The sequence below is a fragment of the Carcharodon carcharias genome, chromosome 26, assembly GCF_017639515.1.
Source record: "Carcharodon carcharias isolate sCarCar2 chromosome 26, sCarCar2.pri, whole genome shotgun sequence".
NCBI classification, from domain to species: Eukaryota; Metazoa; Chordata; class Chondrichthyes; order Lamniformes; family Lamnidae; genus Carcharodon; species Carcharodon carcharias.
The window spans coordinates 39,103,473-39,127,528 of NC_054492.1; the positions used below are offsets into that span (position 1 = coordinate 39,103,473).

At 38.6% G+C, this 24,056-nt stretch overlaps 1 protein-coding gene across 3 annotated transcripts in view; it reads left to right on the forward strand.

Moving 5' to 3' along the window:
• The window catches only part of tex9 (testis expressed 9), a 49,583-nt gene extending 27,317 nt beyond the window's left edge, over positions 1 to 22,266 (forward strand). For 2 of the 3 annotated variants that reach the window (XM_041174998.1, XM_041174997.1), the window contains 5 exons: positions 4,228 to 4,310; positions 11,171 to 11,344; positions 16,617 to 16,751; positions 21,710 to 21,844; positions 22,023 to 22,266. In XM_041174998.1, the coding sequence (XP_041030932.1) occupies positions 4,228 to 4,310; positions 11,171 to 11,344; positions 16,617 to 16,751; positions 21,710 to 21,844; positions 22,023 to 22,097 (602 nt within the window). In that variant the 3' untranslated portion in view covers positions 22,098 to 22,266. Of the gene's footprint in view, positions 1 to 1,328; positions 1,447 to 4,227; positions 4,311 to 11,170; positions 11,345 to 16,616; positions 16,752 to 21,709; positions 21,845 to 22,022 lie in introns of those variants that run through there. The other variant, XM_041174999.1, reaches the window with a different exon arrangement.
• Positions 22,267 to 24,056: the final 1,790 nt, after the last annotated feature.

The window sequence follows — 24,056 nt, forward strand, 5'->3', positions numbered from 1 at the left end:
GAATGGATTCAGATGCAGTCTCTATCAGTGATACAGAATTAACATATTTGGACAACCAACTTGCATATGTGAATCGACTGAAATCTACCTGCTGACAGTTTTAAAATTAAAATAATATAGGAATTAAAAAATTCCTATAATGTAACTCTCAAATAAACAAGGGAGGGAAGTACATACACAACTGAGAAACATTACAACAGCTTTAATACTTTTTATGTTGGAGTAACAACATTTTGAAATTAGAATGAAATGACATGAAGATCAAATGCAATGAACAAACTTTTTCAATGGTTAAAAAAAAACATTTAAAATACTCATTGAAATGTGTGGGAAAGAATGACCTTTTATCATAGAATGGCTACAGCAGAGAGGGAGGGCTTTTGGCTCATCAAGTTGGTGGCAGCTACTTGCAAGAACAGTTTAGCTAGTCCCACTATCCCACTCTTTCCCTGAAGCTCTGCATTTTTTTCCCTTCAGTTGCTTATTCAGTTCTTTTTTGAAAGCCCTAATTGAAACTTCCTCCATCACCCTTTCAGAAAGTGCATTCCAGATCATAACACCTTGCACTGTAAAAACCTTTTTCCTCATGTCGCCTTTCGTTTTTTTGCCAATCATTTTATATATGTCCACTGATTCTTGACTCTTCTGCCAAATAGAGTTACTCTCTATCTACTCTCTCCAGACCCCCTTGTGATTTTTAACACCTCAATGAAATCTGTACCCAACCTTCTCTAAGGAGAACCACCCCAGCTTTTCCAATCTATTCTCAAATTAAGTCTCTGGAACCATTCTTGTAAATCTGAACCCTCTTGAACCTTCACATCCTTCGTAAATTGTGCTGATAATTGGATACAATATTCCAGTTGCGGCCAAACCAGTGATTTATAAAGGTTTGTCATAGCTTCCTTGCTTATGTACTCTATGCTTCTAAGGTCAAGATCCTGCATATTTTTATCAGCACTTTCTCAATCTGCCCAGCCATCTTCATTGATTTGTACACAGATAACCTCAGGTCTGTCTGTTCCTGTGCCCCTTTGGAATTGTACCTTTATTTTATTTTCCCTCTCCTCATTCTTCCAACCAAAATGTATTACTTCCTATTTACCTGCGTTAAATTTTATCTGCCATACCTCAGCCCATTGCACCAGCCTGTCTATGTCCTCTTGAAGTCTATCAGTCTCCTGCTCATGATTCAGGATACATGTCATTCATGCACTTGTTTAAATTTTTTATATGTTGTGTTTTCAATTTTACGTGTACAACACTGTCTTTATATTTGTTTTGTAATGATCTCGTCAAGGCAGTAATTGGCTTCATTATCCTAGATTAGAGAAAGAATAAACACCAAAGATTCCCATTTCCTGATTGGTATTCAGTAATCTTTTCTGGAAAATGTATGAGGACGTGACTGTCTAGGTGCACAGTTGAAGATTTGCCCCTCACAAGGTACTGAACACCCATGCATACCTATGAATTAGGCATATTTCATACAAATACTGTTGCTACAAGAGCAGGTCAGAAGCTGGTAATGCTGCAGCAAGTAACTTACCTCCTGACTTCTCAAAGACTGCCCACCATCTACAAAACCACCATTTATAAGTCAGGAGTGTGATGGAATACTCCCTACTTGTCTTGATGTGTGCAGCTCCAAACAGCTCTCAACATGCTTGACACCAGCAAGATAAAGCACTCACCCATCACTTTAAATGTTCACTTCCTCAACCACTGCCACACTGTTGCTGCAGTCTGCACCATCTCCATAAAATTGAAAACACTAAGATATAAATATTCAAAGCGAATGCATGAGTGACATGTCCATTGCTGATTAAGCCATGAGGAATTTAATTGACGATAAAAACACTGCTTTACTTGATATATATTAATGCAGCAACTCACCAAAGCTCCTTCAACAGCACCTTCCAAACTTGAGACCTCTACCACCTAGAAGAACAAGAGCAGCAGATGCATGGGAAGGCCACCACCTGTAGGTGCCACCATCTGTAAGGCCCCTCCCCCCCGCCCCCAAGTCACACACCATCCTATCTTGGAACTGTATCACCATTTGCTCACAGTTGCTGAGCTAAAATCCTGGAACCTCCCTTCCCAGCAGCACTGTGGGTGTACCTACACCCACATGGGCTCAGCAGATCAAAAGATGGCTCACCACTACTTTCTCAAGAGCAAATAGGGATGGGCAGTAAATGCTGGCCTTGTCTGTGATGCTCACATCCCATAAACAACTAAAAAAGAAGAAACCATACAGGAGTGAAAGCCAGGCTCTTTAAGAGATGAGATAGGCCTGCAGTTTTTGCTCAAATGTGCTGGATTTTGTGGCACAATGCAAGAGATATTGAATTTTAAGCGCCAATGACATTCGGCACAACTTGGGTTTCTCCAAAGTTTTGCATGAGTTTTAAAAACATCATGCAAGAAGTAGACTACAAAAATGGTTGGGCCGCAGGATAATTTAATCACCATTGGAAATTTCTGCTAATTGCACTGATTCCCAGGCCTTCAAGGAGACTGCAAAAATTAAGCTGGAATTAATTTAGGTGCAAGGACACCATTAAGTACATTTTGAAAGTTCAAAAAAAAAACAAAGTAACTTACTATTCTATCCCAAAATCATCTAGAGTATGGGTGGAAATCATGGGGAAAAAATTACTTTCCAAAATGGCCAGAATCACCAAGTGTGGCCAAAGCAGAAACCTTGCCCATTATGATTTTTGTTTGGTTTATTGATACACCACGTGCTGCATTTACCTAGCAAACTATGCTGGAAGACTCATATCACTGGAAAATGGTCTTTTGTGAGTATGTCTGTTCTAGCCCTTCCTGTTTTCTTGTATATTCTATGTCTGTGGAATTTTGGGTTCATCTTTGTTCAGAGGAGCTCTGCTGATACCTGGGTTGAGCTGGAAAATGCTCCCCCCCCCTTTTTTTTTTGATGAAATGGTGCTTGTAGGTCTGCATTTCTAACTGCAATATTTGTTCCATCCTTTGCCACATATAAAACCCCATCACCTCTGGAATGCCTCGGTTACTTTGAAATATCAATGTTGGCAAGTGTTCTGAGGTATCTGCAGGCTTATTTTGTAAAGTGGGTGGTTCTGCTCGAGGGGAGTTAAGATATTCCTTCCTTTAATTTAGATGAGATGTGGATCTTAGGGAGGCTTTCACATACTGCTTCTAGGGCAGCTATTAGTAATGACTTGTAGTTAGACTACCTATTAGACTTTACATTGGGATCCCAACCACTCATCCTTATTCCTCTTCTATCATGACTGAACTGAAGAACTTGCTACATGGCAAATCAGAGACTCGGAGCAGAATTTTCCCAGACCATTGAAGGCGAGTGTGGGAGCAAACTGGCTGGGAAAGTTGCGGAACAGGCTGTCATTTTGATCCACTGCCAGGGACCCTTTAAATAAAGAGAGATCCTTCATTGCTGTAGTTGGTGCATCATCCCACCCTCTTTCTTTTTGGCAGGGAACCTGGAGGCAGACTGTTTGCTCTGTGAAAGAGCAATCACAAAGTATGCAAATTGAGGAATCAGGTTCCCACTCAGTAACGGTCTCTCAACTATGCCTTCTGGGAACTAGTTGCACATTCTAACCACTCTCTGGATATAGAAGTTTATTTTGAATTTCCTTTTGGATTTAGTGGTGATCATTTTATATTTATGGCTTCTAGTTCTGGTCTCACCCAGAAGTGGAAAGATCCTCTTGACATCTACTGATCAAACCATTTGATAATCTTGAAGACCTTAATTTCGTCACCCCTCAGTCTTCAATTTTCAAGAAAGTAGAGGCCCAGCTGTTCAATAGTTCATGACCTTTCAGTTCTGACATCATTTGCACCTTCTTTATTGCTAATGTGTTTGTTTCTCAAAATCTGTTGAAATATTTTTACATGTATGGTAGATAGCTGATGGGGGAATTGATGCATTAGAGGTGGAGAAGGGCAATATGTATGGATATCTCATTTTTCTAGTGGCAAAGCTCATGCACATCTAACTGAAGGAAAAATCCACTTACTATTCTAATTTGTGGACTTGATAGTTGATAATCTGATATTTCTTTTGAAAGTTAACCCTTTAAAGTAGCGTTAAAAGGTGTGCTATAAAGGATATCCTTCTTTGAAAGCTTTTGTTTTTTTTTAATTCTGTTTAATTAAATTAATTACAGAAAAAGATATGAAAATGTATTCCTTAATCTGAATTCACAGAGGCCCAGATACGATTTCTGAAAGCAAAACTACGAGTAATGCAGGAGGAACTGGATAGACTAGCTCATGAATACAACAAGAAGGTGAGGTTTGAAATGTAATTTCAGAGTATCAGAAGTATTTACCATCAGCTGTTTGGATGTTATCCAAATGGAAAATATTTGCTAAATGTCGTAATCAAATACTAATAATATCGCTGTCGAGTATTAAGTATATGCTGAATAGGTGATATTAAGTAATTGTGAGCTGCTATTTAAGAATAAACAACTTATTTTGTGATTTAAAAAATAGGGAAGGGGTGAAATAGAAAGATATATCCCACAATTCAGTAAATAGAGGGTAAAAGATTCACAAGACTTTTGAACTATATATAAACATTTCTGAAAACTATTGGTAATTTTGTGCAGTAAGGTTCTGGTTTGGAGCCTTGCCAGTGGGGTGGGCAGGTTGTAGAAATGGCACTGATATCATAGCCCTGTCTGTGGCGGTGCCTTTCAGAAATGATCTCTGATAAAGGCTTAATGTTTTCAGGTATAAATCCTTTTCAGCTAACACTGAAGATAATCATGATAAACAGAATACTGAATTTGGATTGTTACTTTCCTCTCAGGGCATTTACATCAATGATGGTGTGCACAAAATAAAACATTGAGTAGCAGAGAAGGTTGAGCATATATTATGATGGACACAATTGAGGTGGTTTATTTTTCTTAAAAGGACCTGTTACTGCTGTTTTTTGTGCGTTTTAGTTAAGATATGTAACACTTACCTCTCTCCACGCCTTTTTTTTTGCTACAATTGTTACTAGCCACAAACCTATTTTGGACGAGCAACACCTGCAAATATTGCATTTATACAGCATCTTTCGTGACCTTGAGTTGCCCCAAAGTGCTTCACATCCAATAAAGTACTTTTCAAACTTAAACACTGATGTCATGTAGGGAAATATGGCAGCAGCCAATTTGCACACAAATAGATTAAACAAACAGTAAGATTAATGATCAAATAATTTGTTTTTTAGTGAAGGTTATTGAAGCATAAATACGGGCCAGGACAGCAAGAGAATGCCCCATCTCTTCTTTGAATAATGCTCTGTGATCTTTTCTGTCCACGAGATGTAGGAATTTTGCTCCTTCATCAGATGCTAGGATGCTTACAACATCAGCCAACAGCGCCGCTCTCAGAAGGTGTTTGGCTCAATATAGTTTGGAAATTCTAAAAAGTAGGTAGATTGAATGCCAACTGATGGTAGTGAGACTTCGAGTTGCGGGGTTGGAGTGCTCAGGGCCAGAAGTGGAAGAAATTCTGATCCCCACTTACACAACTGGAAGTCAGCTGACGATATGTAAGCTAAGTACGTTTTACCTAGATGAGAAACCTAATGTCGAGAGTCTGTAGAGACTGATGTTACAGACTTGCAAAACTTCATTTAAGTTCTTCATAGTATAAAATATCTGTTATCGTTTTCCTGAGGTGTTCTTCTCTTTTAAAGCTGTAGCACGCGTAACTTTTCATTTCATTTTAGGTTATTTTGCCTAAGATACTAAAAAAAATTGAATAGTTGGACACAATCATGACCAGAGGTTGCTGAGCCAGTGGAATTCTTACCTATAAATAATGGCGCCCAGTTACTAAAAAATGTATCCTTTCTTGGCTTATCCTCAGCCCTTTAAGGACCACAGTATTTTTCCATTCTTTAGAAAATATATATTTAATCATCAACAGTAAATAAAACAATTTTGTCACCCTCATATGTGGTCAACATTATTATTCCACAAATATTTTAATGGGACTTAAGCTTACAAATATGAAAAATAAGTTCTCAGTTTGAGTACCTGTGACACTACATACTAGAGTGTATTTATTATAAAAACCTCCTTAGACACAATCTCTCCTCATAAGAAATAAGCTTGGGTAGTTAAAAGTTCTTTTATGGGTTAATAATTAAGCAAGAACATTTGTTACCCTTGAATGTCCAACCAATTAAAATGGGTTGTGCTGGGTGAATGCCAGAGTAAGATATATGCTGAAAATAGTTGTAAATAGAAACAGTTTTATAATGTTACACCTGACTTATCAATAGATTTTAAACAATCTCTTGTAAAAATAATCTTTAAATTACAAATAAAAACTTGAAATTAAAGTTTTTCTGAGGGTGCCATTTTGATCTTAGCGACACAGGTCATTGTAAATACATTGATATAAAACATCTGTGAATATGGAAAATATTCCACATATGGTAGATATTATCTGGATCAGGGCTAATTCTTTACACATTTGCCCCAGCTGACTTTTTTATTTTTAACAGTCAGTGTTTGTTTGCATGGGCTAGTTTCTCTTGCCCAAGACATCCTTTCCCCACACAGTGCTTGATGTTCTTTCTTAGATTCATTTTGCAAAAGTTGCAAACTCTGTTTATCAATATAAAATAACTGAACATTCTATCTCTCTCTGCCATGACCAACATCATTGCTGTCCTCCTCATGTTACTTGATCATCATAATGTCAACATTCTCAAGTGGACCCAGTCATATCACTCATACTTTAAAAAAAAACTACAGCCAGAATTTTCCAGCCCCCACTCCCCTTGTGGCAGGTCCCCCCACAGTGGGGCCGACAAGCCATTGAAATCTCCGCCGGTGTGAGGGGCTGGAAAATTCCAGCCTACATTTCCAATGTAGGATGTATCTTGTGATTCTTGCAAGAATTAGGTACATCCAACATATCTGATATTTAGCAATATTTCTCCAGTGTACACTAATATTAGAACCATAGAAAATTTACAGCACAGAAGGAGGTCATTTGGCCCATCTTGTCCATGCCAGCCCGAGGACACCCAGTGCCCTTTCTAATCCCACCTTCCTGCACCCAACCCATAGCCCTGCAGCTTACAGCACTTTAGGTACAGATCCAGGTACTTTTTAAAAGAGTTTAAAGTTTCTGCCTCTACCACCAACTTGGGCAGCGAATTCCAGACACCCACTACCCTCTGTGTAAAAAAGTTCTTTCTCATATCCCCCTTACACCTTCTGCCATTTATCTTGAATCTATGTCCCCTGGTTCTAGAATTCTCCATAAAGGGAAACAATTTTATCCTGTCCACTCTATCTATTCCCCTCATAATTTTGTACACCTCAATCAAGTCACCTCTCAGCCTTCTTTGTTCTAAGGGTTAGCTTGAGTTAAACCTAAACCTTAGCCTGGGCATGAGCAAAAGGTAAGGAAAATGTTGCAGAATGGATGCTGCCCTTGGGTAAGGAACTCAACAAGCAATTTGGAGTTGTTGGTTTGGGAAGGAGAGAAGAAGATGCACGGTGGACTGGTGAGGGTCTAAGCCAGGATGAGTAAGAGCAGTACATAATCTCTCAATTACCAGGAGATGGTTAAACGTTAGACATCAAGCGGAAGATACAACAATCTGTGGTTGTAGTTGCTTCTTAACTGATACATGGTCACTACAAATATTCCAGGTTCAATGCACCTGTAAGCAAGTGTAATCATTTGAAAAGCATAGTAAAGTAGTTAATGAGACCTTGGGTTAAGATAGAAACATGGATATAAAATTAGCTGATTGAAAGGAAGTAGAGAATAATGGTTAATGGATGTTTCTTGGTTGGAGGAAGGTTTGCAGTGGAGCTCCCCAGCGTTTGTTATTGAGACCCTCGCTTTTCCTGATATATATTAATGATCTAGATGTACAGGAAACAATTTCAAACTTTGCGGACAATACAAAGCTTGCAAGCATTGTAAATTGTGAGGAGGTGTGTAGGACTCCAAAAGGACACAGACAGGTTGGTGGAATGGGTGGATAGATGGCAGATGAAGTTCAACATGGACAAGTGTGAGGTGATACATTTTGGTAGGAAGAATATGGACAGACAGTATAAAACAAAGGGTACTCTATAGGGGGTGCAGGAGCAGAGGGACCTGAGTGTATCTGTGCATAAATCATTAAGAATGGCAGGATAGGTTGAGAGAGCAGTTAATAAAGCATACAGTATCCTAGGCTTTATTAATAGGGGCACAGAGTACAAGACTAAGGAGGTTATGTTGAACTTGTACAGAACACTAATTGGACCTCAGCTGGCCGCTGCATTTTTGGAGGGACGCAAAGGCATTGGACTCAGTGCAGAAGAGGTTTGCGAGAATGATTCCAGGGATGCAAACCTTCAGTTATGAAAATAGATTGCTGAAGTTGGGACACTTTTCCTTGGATCCTTGGAGAGGAGAAGGCTGAGAGGAGATTTGATAGAAGTATTCAAAATCATGAAGGGCCTGGACAGAGTGGACAGGGGGAAACTATAAAAGGATCGAGAACAAGAGGGCAAAGGATTAAAATAATATGCAAAGGAAGCAAAAGCGATATGAGAACTTTCACATTGAGTTGTTAGGGTTTGGCATATATTGTCTTGGGCCAGGATTTCCCGGTTGGTGAGCAGGGGGCGCAGCCCGCTCGCCAACCCATAAAATGACGCGGGATGACATAGGGCGGAACTCCTGATGCCACCCCGCCTCATTTCAATTTTCAGGTCGCCGTGAGCTCAGCAGAATCAGCTGTGCGCCTGCCGACCTGTCAATGGCCAATTGAGGCCATTGACAAAGTAGTTAAAGAGATTAATGGACCTGCCCATCCAACCTTAAGGTTGGCGGACAGGCCAAAACCCTGGCGGGCTTCAGAAAAAGCATGAAACCTCATCCATGGGCAGGATGAGGTTTCATGTAGGTTTTAAAATTTTTAACGAAAGTGTCAATGAAAGTGATGGACATGTCCCAACTCATGTGACAGTGTCACATGAGGGGACATGTCAGGGGAATTTATCTGTTCTGTTTTTAACATCTTTTCACACAGGAGCTGATCTCCCTGAGGCAGCGCTTAGCCTCAGGGAGATGAATGCGCTCTTTTGTGAAAAAGCACACACTTGGCTCAGGGAATCTCCCCCCCCCCCGCCACCCGCATAGGGAGTGCATAGCGCTTCCTTGCAGATGTCACGCTGGGCGGGCCTTAATTGGCCCGCCCATGTAAAATGGTGGCGCAGCCCCGACTGGGGGCGCTGATCAGAGGCACGCCCCAACCCTGACTGGGGGAAAATTCTGCCCTTGGAGTGTGGTGGAAGCAGGTTCAATTGAGGCGTTCAAGAGGAACTTAGATGATTACTTAAAAAGAAACGATCTGCAGGGTTATAGGAAGAAGACAGGAAAATGGCACTAGGTGAAATGCTCATTCGGAGAGCCGGTGCAGACATGAGGGGGTGAATGGCCTCATTCTGCGCTGTAACAATTGTGATTCTGTGAGATAGTGTTACTATCTGGAAAATGGAGTATGGTATGGCCATGCTATGACATAAGGTTCTCAATGTTTTGCTACTTTTTCCAACAATATCACTATTTCCATCTGAGTTTAACCTTCACTTCTGTAGAAATGCATTGAGTTGTCTTTTAAATCAACTTGGCTTCGGTGATTTTCCATGTTCGTTTATTCCACAGATCTATTACGCTTTCTATGGAATTGTCATGCCTAAATTTTTATTTTTTCTGTCTCAATTATCCCCTTTAATTTTTGAAGCCCCTGCGCATCCTTCCATCAATATGGACAATTTGTCGAGATGAACCTTACAATAACTTAAATTTAAAGACTTAGATTAGGCCACTTCAGCCAACAATAAAAGAAACTCCTTGAATGGTTCATCATTGTATATTCCTACATTTTGGTGGGGGTTGTAGCATGATAGAAAGTACAGATGGAAGGGAGCCTTTTGCTTTAATACACCTGTGCCACAGCTGGCTCTTTAGCTGGAACTCATCACAATTGCAATGTTAATTCTTTGCCCTTTCTATATATCTTATATTTTACTTTTTCAAACATGCATACAACTTAGATTTAAATGTTGACACAATGTTGGCCTCAGTAGCTACTTATTGCACAACATGCCATGTCCTAAGGCTGCGTGAATTTATTTTCTAATGTCCCCCTTTGTTCTTCCAGTTATTATCCTTAGTTTAAGCTCAGTGTTCACAAATATGAGATACATATTTTTACTTTTTGCTCTCAAAACCTTTCAGTCGTTGAAACTTATTTGAAGTCTCCATTAACCTTCACTTTTGAATGAAAAAATCCCAATGTTTCATGCATTTCCTTCATAAATATAAACTCTCTACAATTTCAATGAATCTTCTCCATATGCTTTCTAGTGCTCTAATATCCATCTTTAACTGGGTGCTGAGAACTACATGTAATACTCCAACTGCGTACCGATGTGTTATATAAATTGAACATCAGTTCCTTCTTTTTCTTAAATGGCCTATTCTACCTGCACTACTTTTACAGATGTACCTGCACCTCAGGTTTCTGTTTCCCAACTTTAAGAATTGTAACATTTCATAAATCCTCCTCCTTTGTTGTTTCTCTGCATTAAAGTGCACCTGACACTTATCTGTTCACTCCACAAACTCATCTATGCCCTGCTGTAATCTCCCACATTCTTCCCCACTGTTCACTGTACTCCCAATTTGATATCACTAGCAAACTTCAGTGTCATTCCTCCTGTGCCTATGCCATTTATATAAATGGCAAATTAAAGAGGTTGACCACTGTCCAGGTATCATTAATTCATTTACTCTACTCTTTGCTTTATGCTCCTGAGCCACTTCTTTACCTATGGAACTAGATTCACTTTAATATTGTGCTTTAATTGCTGTATCAAGTTTTTTTTTATATATATATAGTACATATATGAGACATCATCTGAAGGTTTACTGCATTCCCTTTACTTTTTTCTTAATTTAAAATTATTTAATTGGTGATGAATTTCAGTTCGCTTTGCATTATGAAACTTAATGTTGATTCTGTGAAGTTGAGTGACCATTTCCATTGAAAAGATTTAATTTTATACAAAATTATTTGTAAGATTATTTTTCATAATCTCATTGTTTCATTAAATAATAGGATGATGAAAATAACTCTTTGAGCAATCGAGTAAAAGAGACAGAGGAAGAACGTAACAAGTTACAGAAAACAACCAGCATCCAGCAGACACAGATTGCAAAGTATAGAAGCCTGGCAGATGAGGCACACAGGAAGAGCGATGGATTGCAACAACGAGTGACCTCTTTGCAAAAGGTATATTTTACCTTATAGTGATCGGAGTAAATTCATACCTGTTCCAGTTTAACTGCAGCATTCTATTTAAGTATTTTGTTAAATTGAGGATAAGTTCACCACTTTTGAATATCACTTAGTCAATACCAACTATAACTGGAAGGACAAGCAGGTGACCTGATACTAGACCTCCAAATTGCTCATAACTGGCCATAAGTAACCATCTATCGGCAAGATTGTTTGCAAGTGCTTGGTTGTTACTTGCTTTCTACAACAGATGCATTAAGCACAAGGTTGATTTGAGAAATTAAAATGGCATACTGTTATTGCAGTTTCTCATGTCTTTCAATTTTTTTTTCTCAGTTTCCTGGTCGCTTTTGTGAGATTCTTAGTCTATTTCTCATGAGATTTTCTAACTGCCAACTATGTATATGAACAGAATTATCCATTTATATCACAGAAAAAAGTTACCAGAACTTGCAGGATCTTGGATATCATAACCTTTCCTTCAGAAAGGAGCTGTCAGTTAAATGCAAACTGAACCAATCATGAGATCTGAATATTTGAAAATTGTGTTACTAGGGTCATAGTAGCAAGAGTTTTCTATTTCAGTGCTTCCTAGCCCATGATTTTACATCATTAAAGTTAATGGGAAGAATTCTTGGGCTGCTGAGTGCAGAAGTGGAAAACTCTGATTTATAATTGCAAACTTTGCAAAATTGTATTGGGAGAAAACCGGGTACAAGATTCTGTTTCGACTGACTGTTAACTTCCCAAGTATAAAGACCAAATTTTAAAGAGTCACCAAATCAAAGCTGAGACAAAGATAAATCATTTTCATTACATTGACTCTTGGTGGGAAAATGATCACTAATCAAAACAAAATGCCCCTAGAAATGAATGTGCCTTGTGCAAAATAATCCATAAATAAAGATAAAATTCTGCAGCAAACTGTTCTGGAAGTCTGACTAGATTTCACCTGAACCATTTAAGCAATTGGGAATATATGGTTTGTATGGACTAGCAATAGAGAGATGTATAAAAATCATAGGTGCAAAGCTCATTCTTTCAAATGAAAGACATAACTTGAGATAATATTTTTCAAAATCAAAGTGATACAGTTGACACAAGTCTGAAGTAAAACTGATTATAAATGCTACATTTTCATATTTTATATGACATTTCTTATACTACCATTAAAGTGTACATATTTGTTTATTACATTTTCTTAAATCTTCCATATTTGAAGAGAAGTATTTAAAGAAAAGTATGAGAATGGAATACTACAAATGAAACATCTCAGTAGCATATCCTACAAAAATCTGTTCATGAAACTGATGTTGGGCCTGAATTTCATCATTGCTTACAGAAAAAGTCTTTCTTGGTACAAATAGGACAGGTACAGTTTTATTGTCTAGGAGACAGTCAAAAATGATTAATTAATCATCTCTAAACACCTCGCACATTCTTTCCAAATCCTTTCAGCAGGAAATGTACACTCCACCTCAGCATCCTCCCTTGCAACAATCCTCCAACTCACTACGAGCAAATCAGACCCCCTTAAGAATTAAAGAGAATTACAATTTTCTTTTTAAAAGGATATTCAATTTAAAAATCTGATAATGCTGTTTGTTACACACACAAAGTGTATATAGTCACATTTATATTAAATATTCTTACAATATTAATATTTGAGATAGTTTGATAGGTATGTGCATATGTTTTGGTGTGGAATGATAAAACACTTATGCAAATGTGATTATTCTACTGTGGAATGTGTTTAGTGTCTCTTGTATGAACTTGGGGATGACCAGATATTTTAAAATTGGAACCTTGATGCCTGTGGATACTCCATTAAAGTAGAATTAAGATATTTTAGTGTTTGAAAAATGTAAGCAAAATTGTATCTTTGGAAAGCAATTTTCTGTGGAAATGGTTGAGGCTATGGACCAAGATAGGTAACTAATTAAAGTGCTTCATGATGCATTTATATTCATTATAAGCTTTGATTATGTGTTGTTATTGTTTGAAATTTGAAAAGAAAAATATCTCCAGTTGTAATGTTATCTATACATGTAGAATTTGCAGTATCACCTTTCCTCATAGAAGTTTTCCCAGTTTTCTCCCCTTCTCTCCTAAAGGAGCCTATCACAGCTGGTTTATAATTCTTAGAAGCATAAATGTCAGCAGGTTTGTCCAAGTGGCTTTTCTTCATTTATAAACCCAGGTTGTTTGACCTTGAAGGGCAGTCACAGTCGATCCTGATCTTGTTCTTAGCCAGTGTGAAAACTTGAACTTTCTATTGGGTCATGCAGTAACAGTCAAGAACAGAAACCCTGGCAGATTTCTCAATTTCCAGCCCCGAGGCCAATGATGGTTCCCCATCTGTTGCCCCAGTGGAGATCAGCTAACTAAGCATGAACCAGGAATCAAACCTGGGACCTTCAGCTGTTCAGGGTTAAGTATGGCACCAAGCAGTGTTTTTACTCGCCAAGCCATTGGGGTTCAATTATTTTACAGATGTTGCACAATTACTTTATCTATAAGAAAAATACATGCTTAAAAACGATACCATGATTTGTCATAGTTAAATTGTTATGTGAAGTTACTAAGCTAGTCTTCAGCAGTCATGTGTAAGTCATCAAATCAGAGATTACTTGTTGCTGCCATCTGATGGCCAGAAAGGTACAGTTCACTTTCTATTTATGTTTTCCTGTGTTTTTAACCAGATTTCAGAAAAGATAGTGCAGATACTACTTATACATAGTAACAACTGGACATATTTTATTCCTTTCAAATTTGAAACAATATCCACACAATTCACCAGATCTTTAAAATTTATTCTTGGGAAGTAGGCTGTCATTATTGCCCCTCCCTCATTGCCCTGCGAGGGTGGTGGTGGGCTGCCTTCTTCAATAGCAGTTTGGTAGTGAGTGGCTTGCTGCTCACTTCAGAGGGCAGTTAAGGTTCACCCTTGTCAGTGTGGGACTGATATTCCATATAGTCCTTACAGTCTAGCATAGCAGATTTACCTTCCCTAAAGGACATGAGTGAAGCAGTTGTTTTTTTTAAACTAAAATCCAACAGTTTAATGGTCACTTTTATTGTTACTAGATTACTAAATTGAATTTAAATTCACAAAGTGCCATGCTTGGATATGAACTTGTATTTTCTGGATTATTAATCAGGCTTGTTAGATTACTAATCTAGCAACATAATCACTATACCTGCACATTAGTTGATGTATATTTAAATTTGTATGAGCAAACTATACAAAAAAAAAACAAAATATAATCAAGTACAACAGCATTCAGAATCAAGGTATTCAGAAATTATTAACCATTAATTCCTCTGATTCCAAATTCAGCATATAATAATCAATGTCCATTTAAGTATAAACTTTTATCTTCTGATGAGTATTAATGATTGAAATGTAAGAATTCCTAATTTTAAACAAAATGTATTACTTTACTGAAGAGATTGTGAGATGAACAGTTTGCTTTTAAATAAAGGTGACCAGTTAATGCTTGGGGAAAATGGTTCTATTAAATATGCAACTATACTGCTTTTAGCAAAAGGTCTGTAATTAACTACTTGGTCACAAAATTAGAAAATTAATTAAGAAAATACATTTAATGATTTCTAAATGATGTTGCTACACATTAATACGTAGCATGTATTATTTCCGTCTGTATTACCCTTCATCTCATCTCTTCAAACTGTTAGGTGTAAGGCACTTTAGATGGCTCTGCAAATTACCAATGACCTAATTTTCAGATTTGCTGTTTTAATTTAGCACCAGCACTAAATTCAGCCAGTTAATCAGATTCTCATTGAAATAATTCAACCTTATTCAGAATACTGAAGGAAATGAACCATTGACCTGTGCTAATATGACAAATTATACTAGTGGCAATGCAATAGAAAATGAGGGATAAACAAATATAAATGACCACCCATCAGTGAAATTAAACTTTCAGATATATACAGTATTATAAAAAAACAAGCAAGGAGCACACTAAGTATTGACCAGGTTTATAGCAGAGTGCTTTTGAAAAGCATGATCCATTACTGGAAAGATTTAGAAAGTAGACAGCTAATCTGGTGGGATATTGCGTTAAATAACCTACCTTTAAGTAGCAACACAAACATCGAACAACACTGAACAGGAAACTATCTGCTGCCAAAGAAATGTAGCGGAAAAAAATAGGATGGGAACGCAATAGCAGTAAGATGATGTGCAAGAAACAAGAGTGGCAAGGACATGGGATGAAAAGACAGCTACTATTGGATACAGAAGACGTTTTTCCTATACATTTCATTGAAAGATGCAATCACACCACACCCATCTGGGAGGAGATAAAAGAGTAAGGCAGAAGAGAGAGACTGGGCAAAAGGAAGTAAAAGGCAATCAGAAGGAAACAAACAAAGACAAATACAGCAGAACTGAGTAATTAAATTAAGATGATATAGTACATTGTCTGACACTGAGCAAAATATAGTAGATTCATTATTAAGTAATTAAATGATTATAAATATTAATAACAAGAGATAGTAGTTTGGACTTTTTGTGCATTTAATACTTTTTAAGCAATGCCTACCGAAGACAAAATGGAGATGGCATTCACTTGTATGGAAAAGCAAAATAAATTATTTGCTATTTCCATGAGTTTATTGAGGAGCTAATGGTCATGCATATCATATTTTTCAGACAAAATTGTTGTAGATGTATGAGTTATTTGGATGTAATTGAGAAAGCTGTAGAAATGTGGTATAATTCAAATAGGTTTTTCGATATGCAGTAAGGAAAGAAGGAAGGTTACTTTTGTTGAACATCTTTCACAATCTCAAAATGTTTCACAACCAATATATTTTCCTTCTAATAAACATTAAACAATCAACAATGAGATTGTCAGTAGTAAGTAAAGCCTGGCACTCATGGAAGTAGGTTTCATAATGTTGAAAAATGATGCCCGATGGAGCTTGCTTAATCGGTATTTTTAATCTCTGACTATGTTTACCACTGTTTAAACCCATATCAAAAAGTGCAGTCTGGCAGTAAGTTGCTAAAATCAACATTTCTACCATGTCTGCTTTTCTGCCTGCTATTGTTTAGCATAAAAATGATTCAGCAAATAGGACCAGTGATATTTTTTGAGATATATTAATGTTCAGAACATGTGCACTATTTGTGTAATAGCAGAGTCTAGGACAACTAACTATTTTTGTATATTTTAACATCTTACAAGTGCATATTCTATGACTTTTCCTCACCATATAATTGTTATGTTAGGAATTGGACAGCCAGAAAAGAGCCCAGAAGCAAGCTGCTACAAACCAAAGTGCCACAGAGGTTCGTCTGAACAGGGCATTAGAAGAGGCTGAAAAATACAAGACAGAGCTAAATAGATTGAAGCAGAATAATAAGGTAAACATGAAGATAAACATAAGATAAGGTAAAATTATCAATACCATGCTGCTGGTGAAGAGCTGTGCCCGAAGTCAGTGCAGGTTGGAGAAGTATCACTACACTGCTATAATTCTGTTTCCAATCAAAGCACCCTTAGTGTGCAATTCCCCATTATTATTCTACTTACTATGAAACTTAATTTTTTAATTAGCACTGTGCATTTTGGAAAAATACATACATTACTGAAACAATTGGTAAAGTTCCACTCATAAGGCTTGAAAGAGATTAATAGCAAATTATTTAACGGTTTGAATTTTGACTTGGTAGTTGGAAGCACAGGCTAATAGTTGGACAGAGTTCTGCAGATGTCTAAAACTGTTTGCACATCATTATGGTGGCACTGAAGGTAGGGAGTCGGATGTGGGGTAGTAGTAATGTCACTGGACTACTAATCCAGAGGCCCAGACTAATGCTCTGGGAACATGGGTTAAAATCCCACCACAGCAGCTGGTGGAATTTAAATTCAATTAATAAATCTGGAATTAAAAGCTGGTCTAATGGTGACTACAAAACCATTGTTGATTGTCGTAAAAAACCCATCTGGTTCACTAATGTCCTTACTTGGTTTGGCCTACACATGATTTCAGGCCCTCAGCAATGTGATTGGTGAGGACAAGGTCAAGTAGGTTTTTCTCTCTCGTTTGTTCCTTCATCACCTGCCAAACACCCAGCCTAGCAGCTAGAGTCCTTTAGGACGTGGTCAGTTCAGTCAGTAGTGGTGCTATGAAGCCACTCTTGATGATGGACATTAAACTCCACCCCCACCCCCAGAGTACATTCTACACCCTTGCCACCCTCAGTGCTTTCTCCATGTGCTGACCAACATGCAGGAATACTGATTTATCAGCTGATGAGGGGTGGTAGGTAGTAACTAACAGTAGGCTTCTTTGCCATGAGACTTCCTGGGCTCCAGAGGTGATGTTAAGGACTCCCAGGACAACTTCATCCCAACAGTATATCATTGTGTTGGCACCTCTCCATGCATTTTCAACAATTTTCAGCCAGAGTGAATGATCCATCTCGGCCACCTCCTGAAGGTCCCAGCATCACGATTGCCAGTCTTCAGCCAATTAGATTCACTCCATGTAATATCAAGAACAACTGAAGGGACTGGATGTGGCAAAGGCTATAGGCCCTGACAATATTTCGGCAATAGTACTGAACACTTGTGCTTCAGAACTTGCCATATCCCTAGCCAAGTTGTTCCAGTACAGCTATAGCACTGGCATCTACCCAGCAATATGGAAAACCACCCAGGTATGTCCTGTCCACAAAAATCAGGAACTCAGCCAACTACCACCCAATGAGTCTACTCTCGATCATCCACAAAGTGATGGAAAGTATCATTGACAGTGCTATCAAATGGCACTTACTCAGCACTCACAAGCTCACTCACGCTCAGTCTGGGTTCCGCCAGGGCCACTCAGCACCTGAACTGGGGAACTTTGTTGTGTCGTGGATACCGGTGGCCTGGAACTTGCTGCCTCAGCAGTGGTGGAAACAGAAGCAATTCGTGATTTCAAAAGGAAATTGGATGGTCACTTGAAGGAAATAAACCTGGAGGGCAACAGGGATTGAAGGGTGTAGCGAGATTGACTGGATTGCGGAGAGCTGGCATGGACTTGATGGGCCAAATGACATCCATCTGTGTCATAAATGATTCCATGACCTCATTACAGCCTTTGTCCAAACATGGACAAAAGAGCTGAACATAAGAGGTGAGGTAAGGGTAACTGTCCTTGACATCAAGACCTTATTTGACTGAGTGTGGCATCTAAGAGCCCTAGCAAAACTAGAGTCAGTGGGAATCAGGGGGAAAACTCTCCATACCTTGCACAAAGGAAGATGGTTGTGGTTGTTGGAGGTCAATCATCTCAGTCACGTGACATCACCGCAGGAGTTCCCGAGGGTAATGTCCTAGGCCCAACCACCTTCAGCTGTTTTATCAATGAACTTTCCTCCATCATAAGGTCCAAAGTGGGGATGTTCACAAATGATTGCACAATGTTCAGCATCATTCGCGACTTCTCAGATACTGAAGCAGTCCACGACCAAATGCAGCAAGACCTGGACAATATCCAGGCTTGGGCTGACGGTGGCAAGTAGTGTTCGTGCCACACAAGTGCCAGGCAATGACTATCTCCAGTAAGAGAGAATCTAAACAACGCCCCTTGACATTCAATGGCATTACTATCACTGAACCCCGGCTATCAACATCCTGGTACTAACCATTAAACAGAAACGGAACAGGACCAGCCGTATAAATACTGTGGCTACAAGAGCAGGGCAGAGGCTGGGAATTCCGAGGGCAGTAATTCACTTCTCGACTCCCCAAAGCCTGTCCAGCATCGAAAAGGCACAAGTCAGGAGTGTGATGGAATACTCTCCACTTGCCTGGATGAGTGCAGCTCCAACAAAACTCAAGAAGCTCAACACCATCCAGGATAAACCAGCCCATTTGATTGGCACCCCATCCACCACAATAAACATTCACTCCCTCCACTACTGACGCACAGTAACAGCAGTGTGAACAATCCACAAAATGCACTGCAGCACCTTCCAAACCCACGACCTCCATCACCTAGAAGGACAAGGGCAATAAATGCATAGGAACCACCACCTGCAAGTCCCCTTTGAAGTCACACACCATGCTGATTTGGAACTATTTGGAATCTCCAGCCCTTGCTGGGTCAAAATCCTCGAACTCCCTCCCTAACAGCACTGTGGGTTTTCTGACAACACATGGACTGCAGTGGTTCAAGAAGACGGCACACCATCGCCTTCTCAAGGGCAATTTGGTATTCTTGTGATTGTCCTGACCTATGTCAGGGGAAGCAACAACTTTATACTATATGAGAAGAAAGTGCTGATTGGTAGAGGTGTTGCCATGGAGAATGCACCAGTTAATGGTGAATGGCAGTTAACTGTCAGCCACCATTAACTGGTGCATTCTCCATAGCAATGCCTCTACCAGAGTCCACTTGCCAACCAATCAGCATTCTCTTCTCATATAGTATAAAGTCATTGCTTCCCCTGACATTAGTGTTCTTGTGATTGTCCTGATGAGTGCAAGATGAAAAATTTCAACAAAATGTCTTTTTTCAGCAATACTCAAGTTCTATACTACCAAATGACTATTTATATTTGGTTATTCATATTAAACATTTAAGTTATTGGTATTTCATAGCTCAGGGATCTGAGTTACACAATACTCTCCTCTACATACTTTTCTCAACAGCAAACGGTCCCTAATTCTGGAGATCAGGAAGAAAAAGATAGGAAAGGCACTACCATCCCCTAAGAACGTACTTGGGTTCCACCAACAGCCAGTTTCATATTACAATTGACAGGGTTTGAGTAGTTTCCCATTTTTTGGGGTTACTTACTAAACCTGCCACTTTGTGTTCTGCCAACGTGATTTCCCTTTACCCATCTATGCAAGTGGTTCTCAAACTGGGATCCACAGAGATCTTCCAGGGAGTCCACAATGCAGGGCCGGTCCACAGATAGACAATGTGGGTGACTGCCCAGGGCAGCGTTGTCATGAGTAAATGTTTGTGTGGAAGCTGGAGGTATGTTCTGTTCTCTCCCTGCTCCTGTGGTGCACTCTCCATGTTCCAGGTCCTCAGGGCTCCTGCGTTCTCAGTGCTCCTATCTTGGTGTGCTTCCCCACTGCACATGCACTTCCCCAACTCCCCTCGTGTTTCTCTGTGTCCTACTCTCCCTGGGTGCCGGCTGTTGCCAAGCACAGATGCTTCAGCAAGATGCAGCCACACCCATCTTACTGATATCAGTAAGGAAATGTCTGTTTTCTCAAAAACATCAAAATACATTTTACATGCAGCACTTTTAAGGTTATTATGTAGCATTATAATTTAGATGGAGATCCGTGACTACCAATCCATTTGAAAAGGAGTTCTTCAATCAAAACAGTTTGAGAACCACTGATCCAGACAAACAAAAGTGATGACCTTGAAGCCTGATTGTTGTTCCTTCTTAAATCATAAGAATCAAAGATGGACAGTCATTATTTGAATTGCAAAGCAATGGTAATGAAGAATCCTAACAAACTGTGATTTCCCAGTTCCAGAATCCTTTAAAGTTTAGCACTGCTGTACGTAAAAACTTATTAATTCCACAAAATATTTTTCCTTTAAAAGTTTGATCCTGATTAATAATCTGCATAAATTTTTTACACACCTAGCAATTGTTTTTGTCAAGTGTTAAAATCTTTGTTTAAATTTTCAGAGATTGGTATGGTATCGTCCATCCTGTGCAGATGTCATAACTGGATACAACTCCATTTAAATGTGCACTGTACTTATTTGTACATCAAAATTGACCAATCATGTATAGGGTGCATTAGCCGTGTGTTTTATTGATAATTTCATATCAGGAGCTTATTACATTTGTGACTTGGTATATGGGGAAAATCAGATCCAGTTGGTGAGAAACCCTTACTCAAACCATCATGCAGGAGGGAGTTATTAAGTAAAACAGGAAAAGACCACTTATGTTAAGTCAGTACAGCTTGCGATATTAACTTCTATTTATTTTCTATTTTTTTTTGTTGCCTGTTTGGTCATGCTTCATCCCGTATCTTCACACTTAGCAGCTCTTGTTTATTTTTGCTCCTGCACGCCCTTTGTCATAACCTGCTATTTCTACTTATCAGCTATGTGAGCTGCTGTGTTTTGGTATCAATCTTTTGTTAAACTATTCTTTCTCACATCTGACGCGACATTGACTTGGGTAATCCTGCAACCATGCTCTCCCAGCAGCTGTGGATTTAGTGGCTGCCTAAAGACACTCTGTGCCTGCCTATCAAAATAGTGCTCAACAGAGGGTGGCCAAAAAATTAATCTAGTGCAATACAAACAAGTACGTTTGTAAACATGCTAATTATTTATCACCAGGACTTAACTAATCAAGAGAAACTAACGATTGAACAGCTGAAGACTGAAAACAAAAAGTTAGAAAAGCAGAAAATGGAGCTCATGACTGGCTTTAAGAAGCAGATGAAGCTAATAGACATCCTTAAAAGGCAAAAGGTAAGCTGGGACAAAAATAAGAATTTACCATCAGTAGAATTTACCATCATGGTTGTTGTTACAAACATCAAGGTTAAAATCTGAGATTTTTTTTTTAAATGGCACCCAAAATAACTCAGTGATTGAATCAGTATGTATAATTGCAGTAGAAGTTTACAAACTTGTTTCTTTTTTTTAGATGCACATGGAAGCTGCTAAAATGCTGTCCTTCACTGAAGAGGAATTTATTAAAGCATTGGAATGGGGAAACTAACCAGAATAGAAATTTGGGAGTTAAATACCAATTCAATGTTGTAAAACATAACATTTGTTGCAATTCCGTATGGATCTTTTTCTTTGAGTTTAGTATTTACATCCACCCTATTCTTACCAATTTAAAAAATATTTTAAAGGAATAAAGATAAAATTGTTTTACAGCTAAATATTTCTTGTACAAACTGCTGATTGTAGAACAGAGAGAAAAAGACACGCTAGGGAACTTCAAGTAGCATGAGAAAAATATCAAGTCTATCTCTGGCGCAGCAATGCAAGGGGAAGGCTGCTTTGAAGTAAGCCAGCCATTAATTTTCTGTTATTTAGTTCTTTCTACTGATAGTCAATTAATTGTGGGGTGGTTGTTGGTTTTTAACCAAATGATTGTGTTTTCTCCTTCCATTTAAGCCACAGACCCTAACTCCTGAGATGCTACATTTGTTTTCATAATCAGCTTCTAGTATGGCCCACATCTTGAAGCTACCTAGTAAAAATGACTTTACATAGCAGAGATTCTGCTACGCAAAGTCATTTTGTTGACTGATTTTGATTTGTTTTAATTTTCATTCAATACATTTTCCTTAAGAGCCCAATAGTGTTGGTATTTCTCCATGTCTAATTCAATTATGGTCTTGAAACCATTTTCCTGCTTTTAAAGCATGTGCAGCAACAACTGCCAGTAGGGTCAGCCACAAAATATTAAGAAAACTTGAGTAGAGTATCCAGCACTAAGATGTATCAGTATAATCTCAGTCATCTTCACTTTACAAACAAGCACAATAAACACTTGGAGATAGGTCTGTGGAACTTAGTTGACCCAGTGATATTATCTCCATGCCATTTTTTCCAGCTAACAATTATGTCCAGGACTTCAGTATGACTAGTACTTGATTGTTGTGTGCAACCCTCGCTCCTGCCTAAAATACATTTGTTGGTATATATACACCTACATTGTCATACTTAAGAGGGACAAATGAGGCATCAGTTAACAGTATTGGCATAGACTTTATGGACTGGCATGAAGTAATTGCCACTGCTGGAAGGAATACTTTTCATAAATTTGGCCATTTGAAGCTACTCTAGGTTTGTCATTCCTGTATTAGCTAACAAGTTGCCCTCAACCAGTCTATTTGAAATTAGAAGGGAATTGTCTCAAGGTCAGTAATAGTTGATATGCTCTCAGCCGATTATCTGGTCACAGCAGAACCTCAAGTTTAACTTTGAATTTTGCTTGGGAGACTATACTTCTGAACATTAATCTGCAAGAAAGCCTTGTTGAAAGGGCCAGCTCAGTCAGATGTCTCCTATCAAAATCTGCCTTGATTTACTTCTCTCCACAATGATAACCATTACAGCACACTTGAGAAAGGACTGGATGAATGTAGCCTATGCCCCTCAGTTTTCAGAGGCGACTACTGTTAAGTGCTATTGTTCATGCTGATGGTGCTTTTAATCATTTTAAAGTACAGTTGAAGTTTAGGAAGTCTGTTTCAAACTAACAATTCTAGTTTCTTACCCTCCCATTCTGGAAAAAGATTTAGAGGCAAACATTTAAATGAAATGAGAGAGAAAGTAGTATTCGGACTAGAATTCACCTCACTTACCATGATAGATCCGGTTTTGTATTTGTTACTTTAGAGCACATTGATGTTTTCGACATAGGAATTAAATTGATTTACTGATGTAGCTCATTCATAAACACATTATGGATTATCCTCCTGTCAGATTTTCAGGCACAGCTAAATATTTCTTGTACAAACTGCTGATTGTAGAACAGAGAGAAAAAGACACGCTAGGGAACTTCAAGTAGCATGAGAAAAATATCTCTGGCGCAGCAATGCAAGGGAAAGGCTGCTTTGAAGTAAGCCAGCCATTATAAATCATGAGCACAGTGCTTAGTGCACCAGGAACATATTTGAAAGAGCTTGAGTTATTGGACAAATTCAGCACATTTATGCAC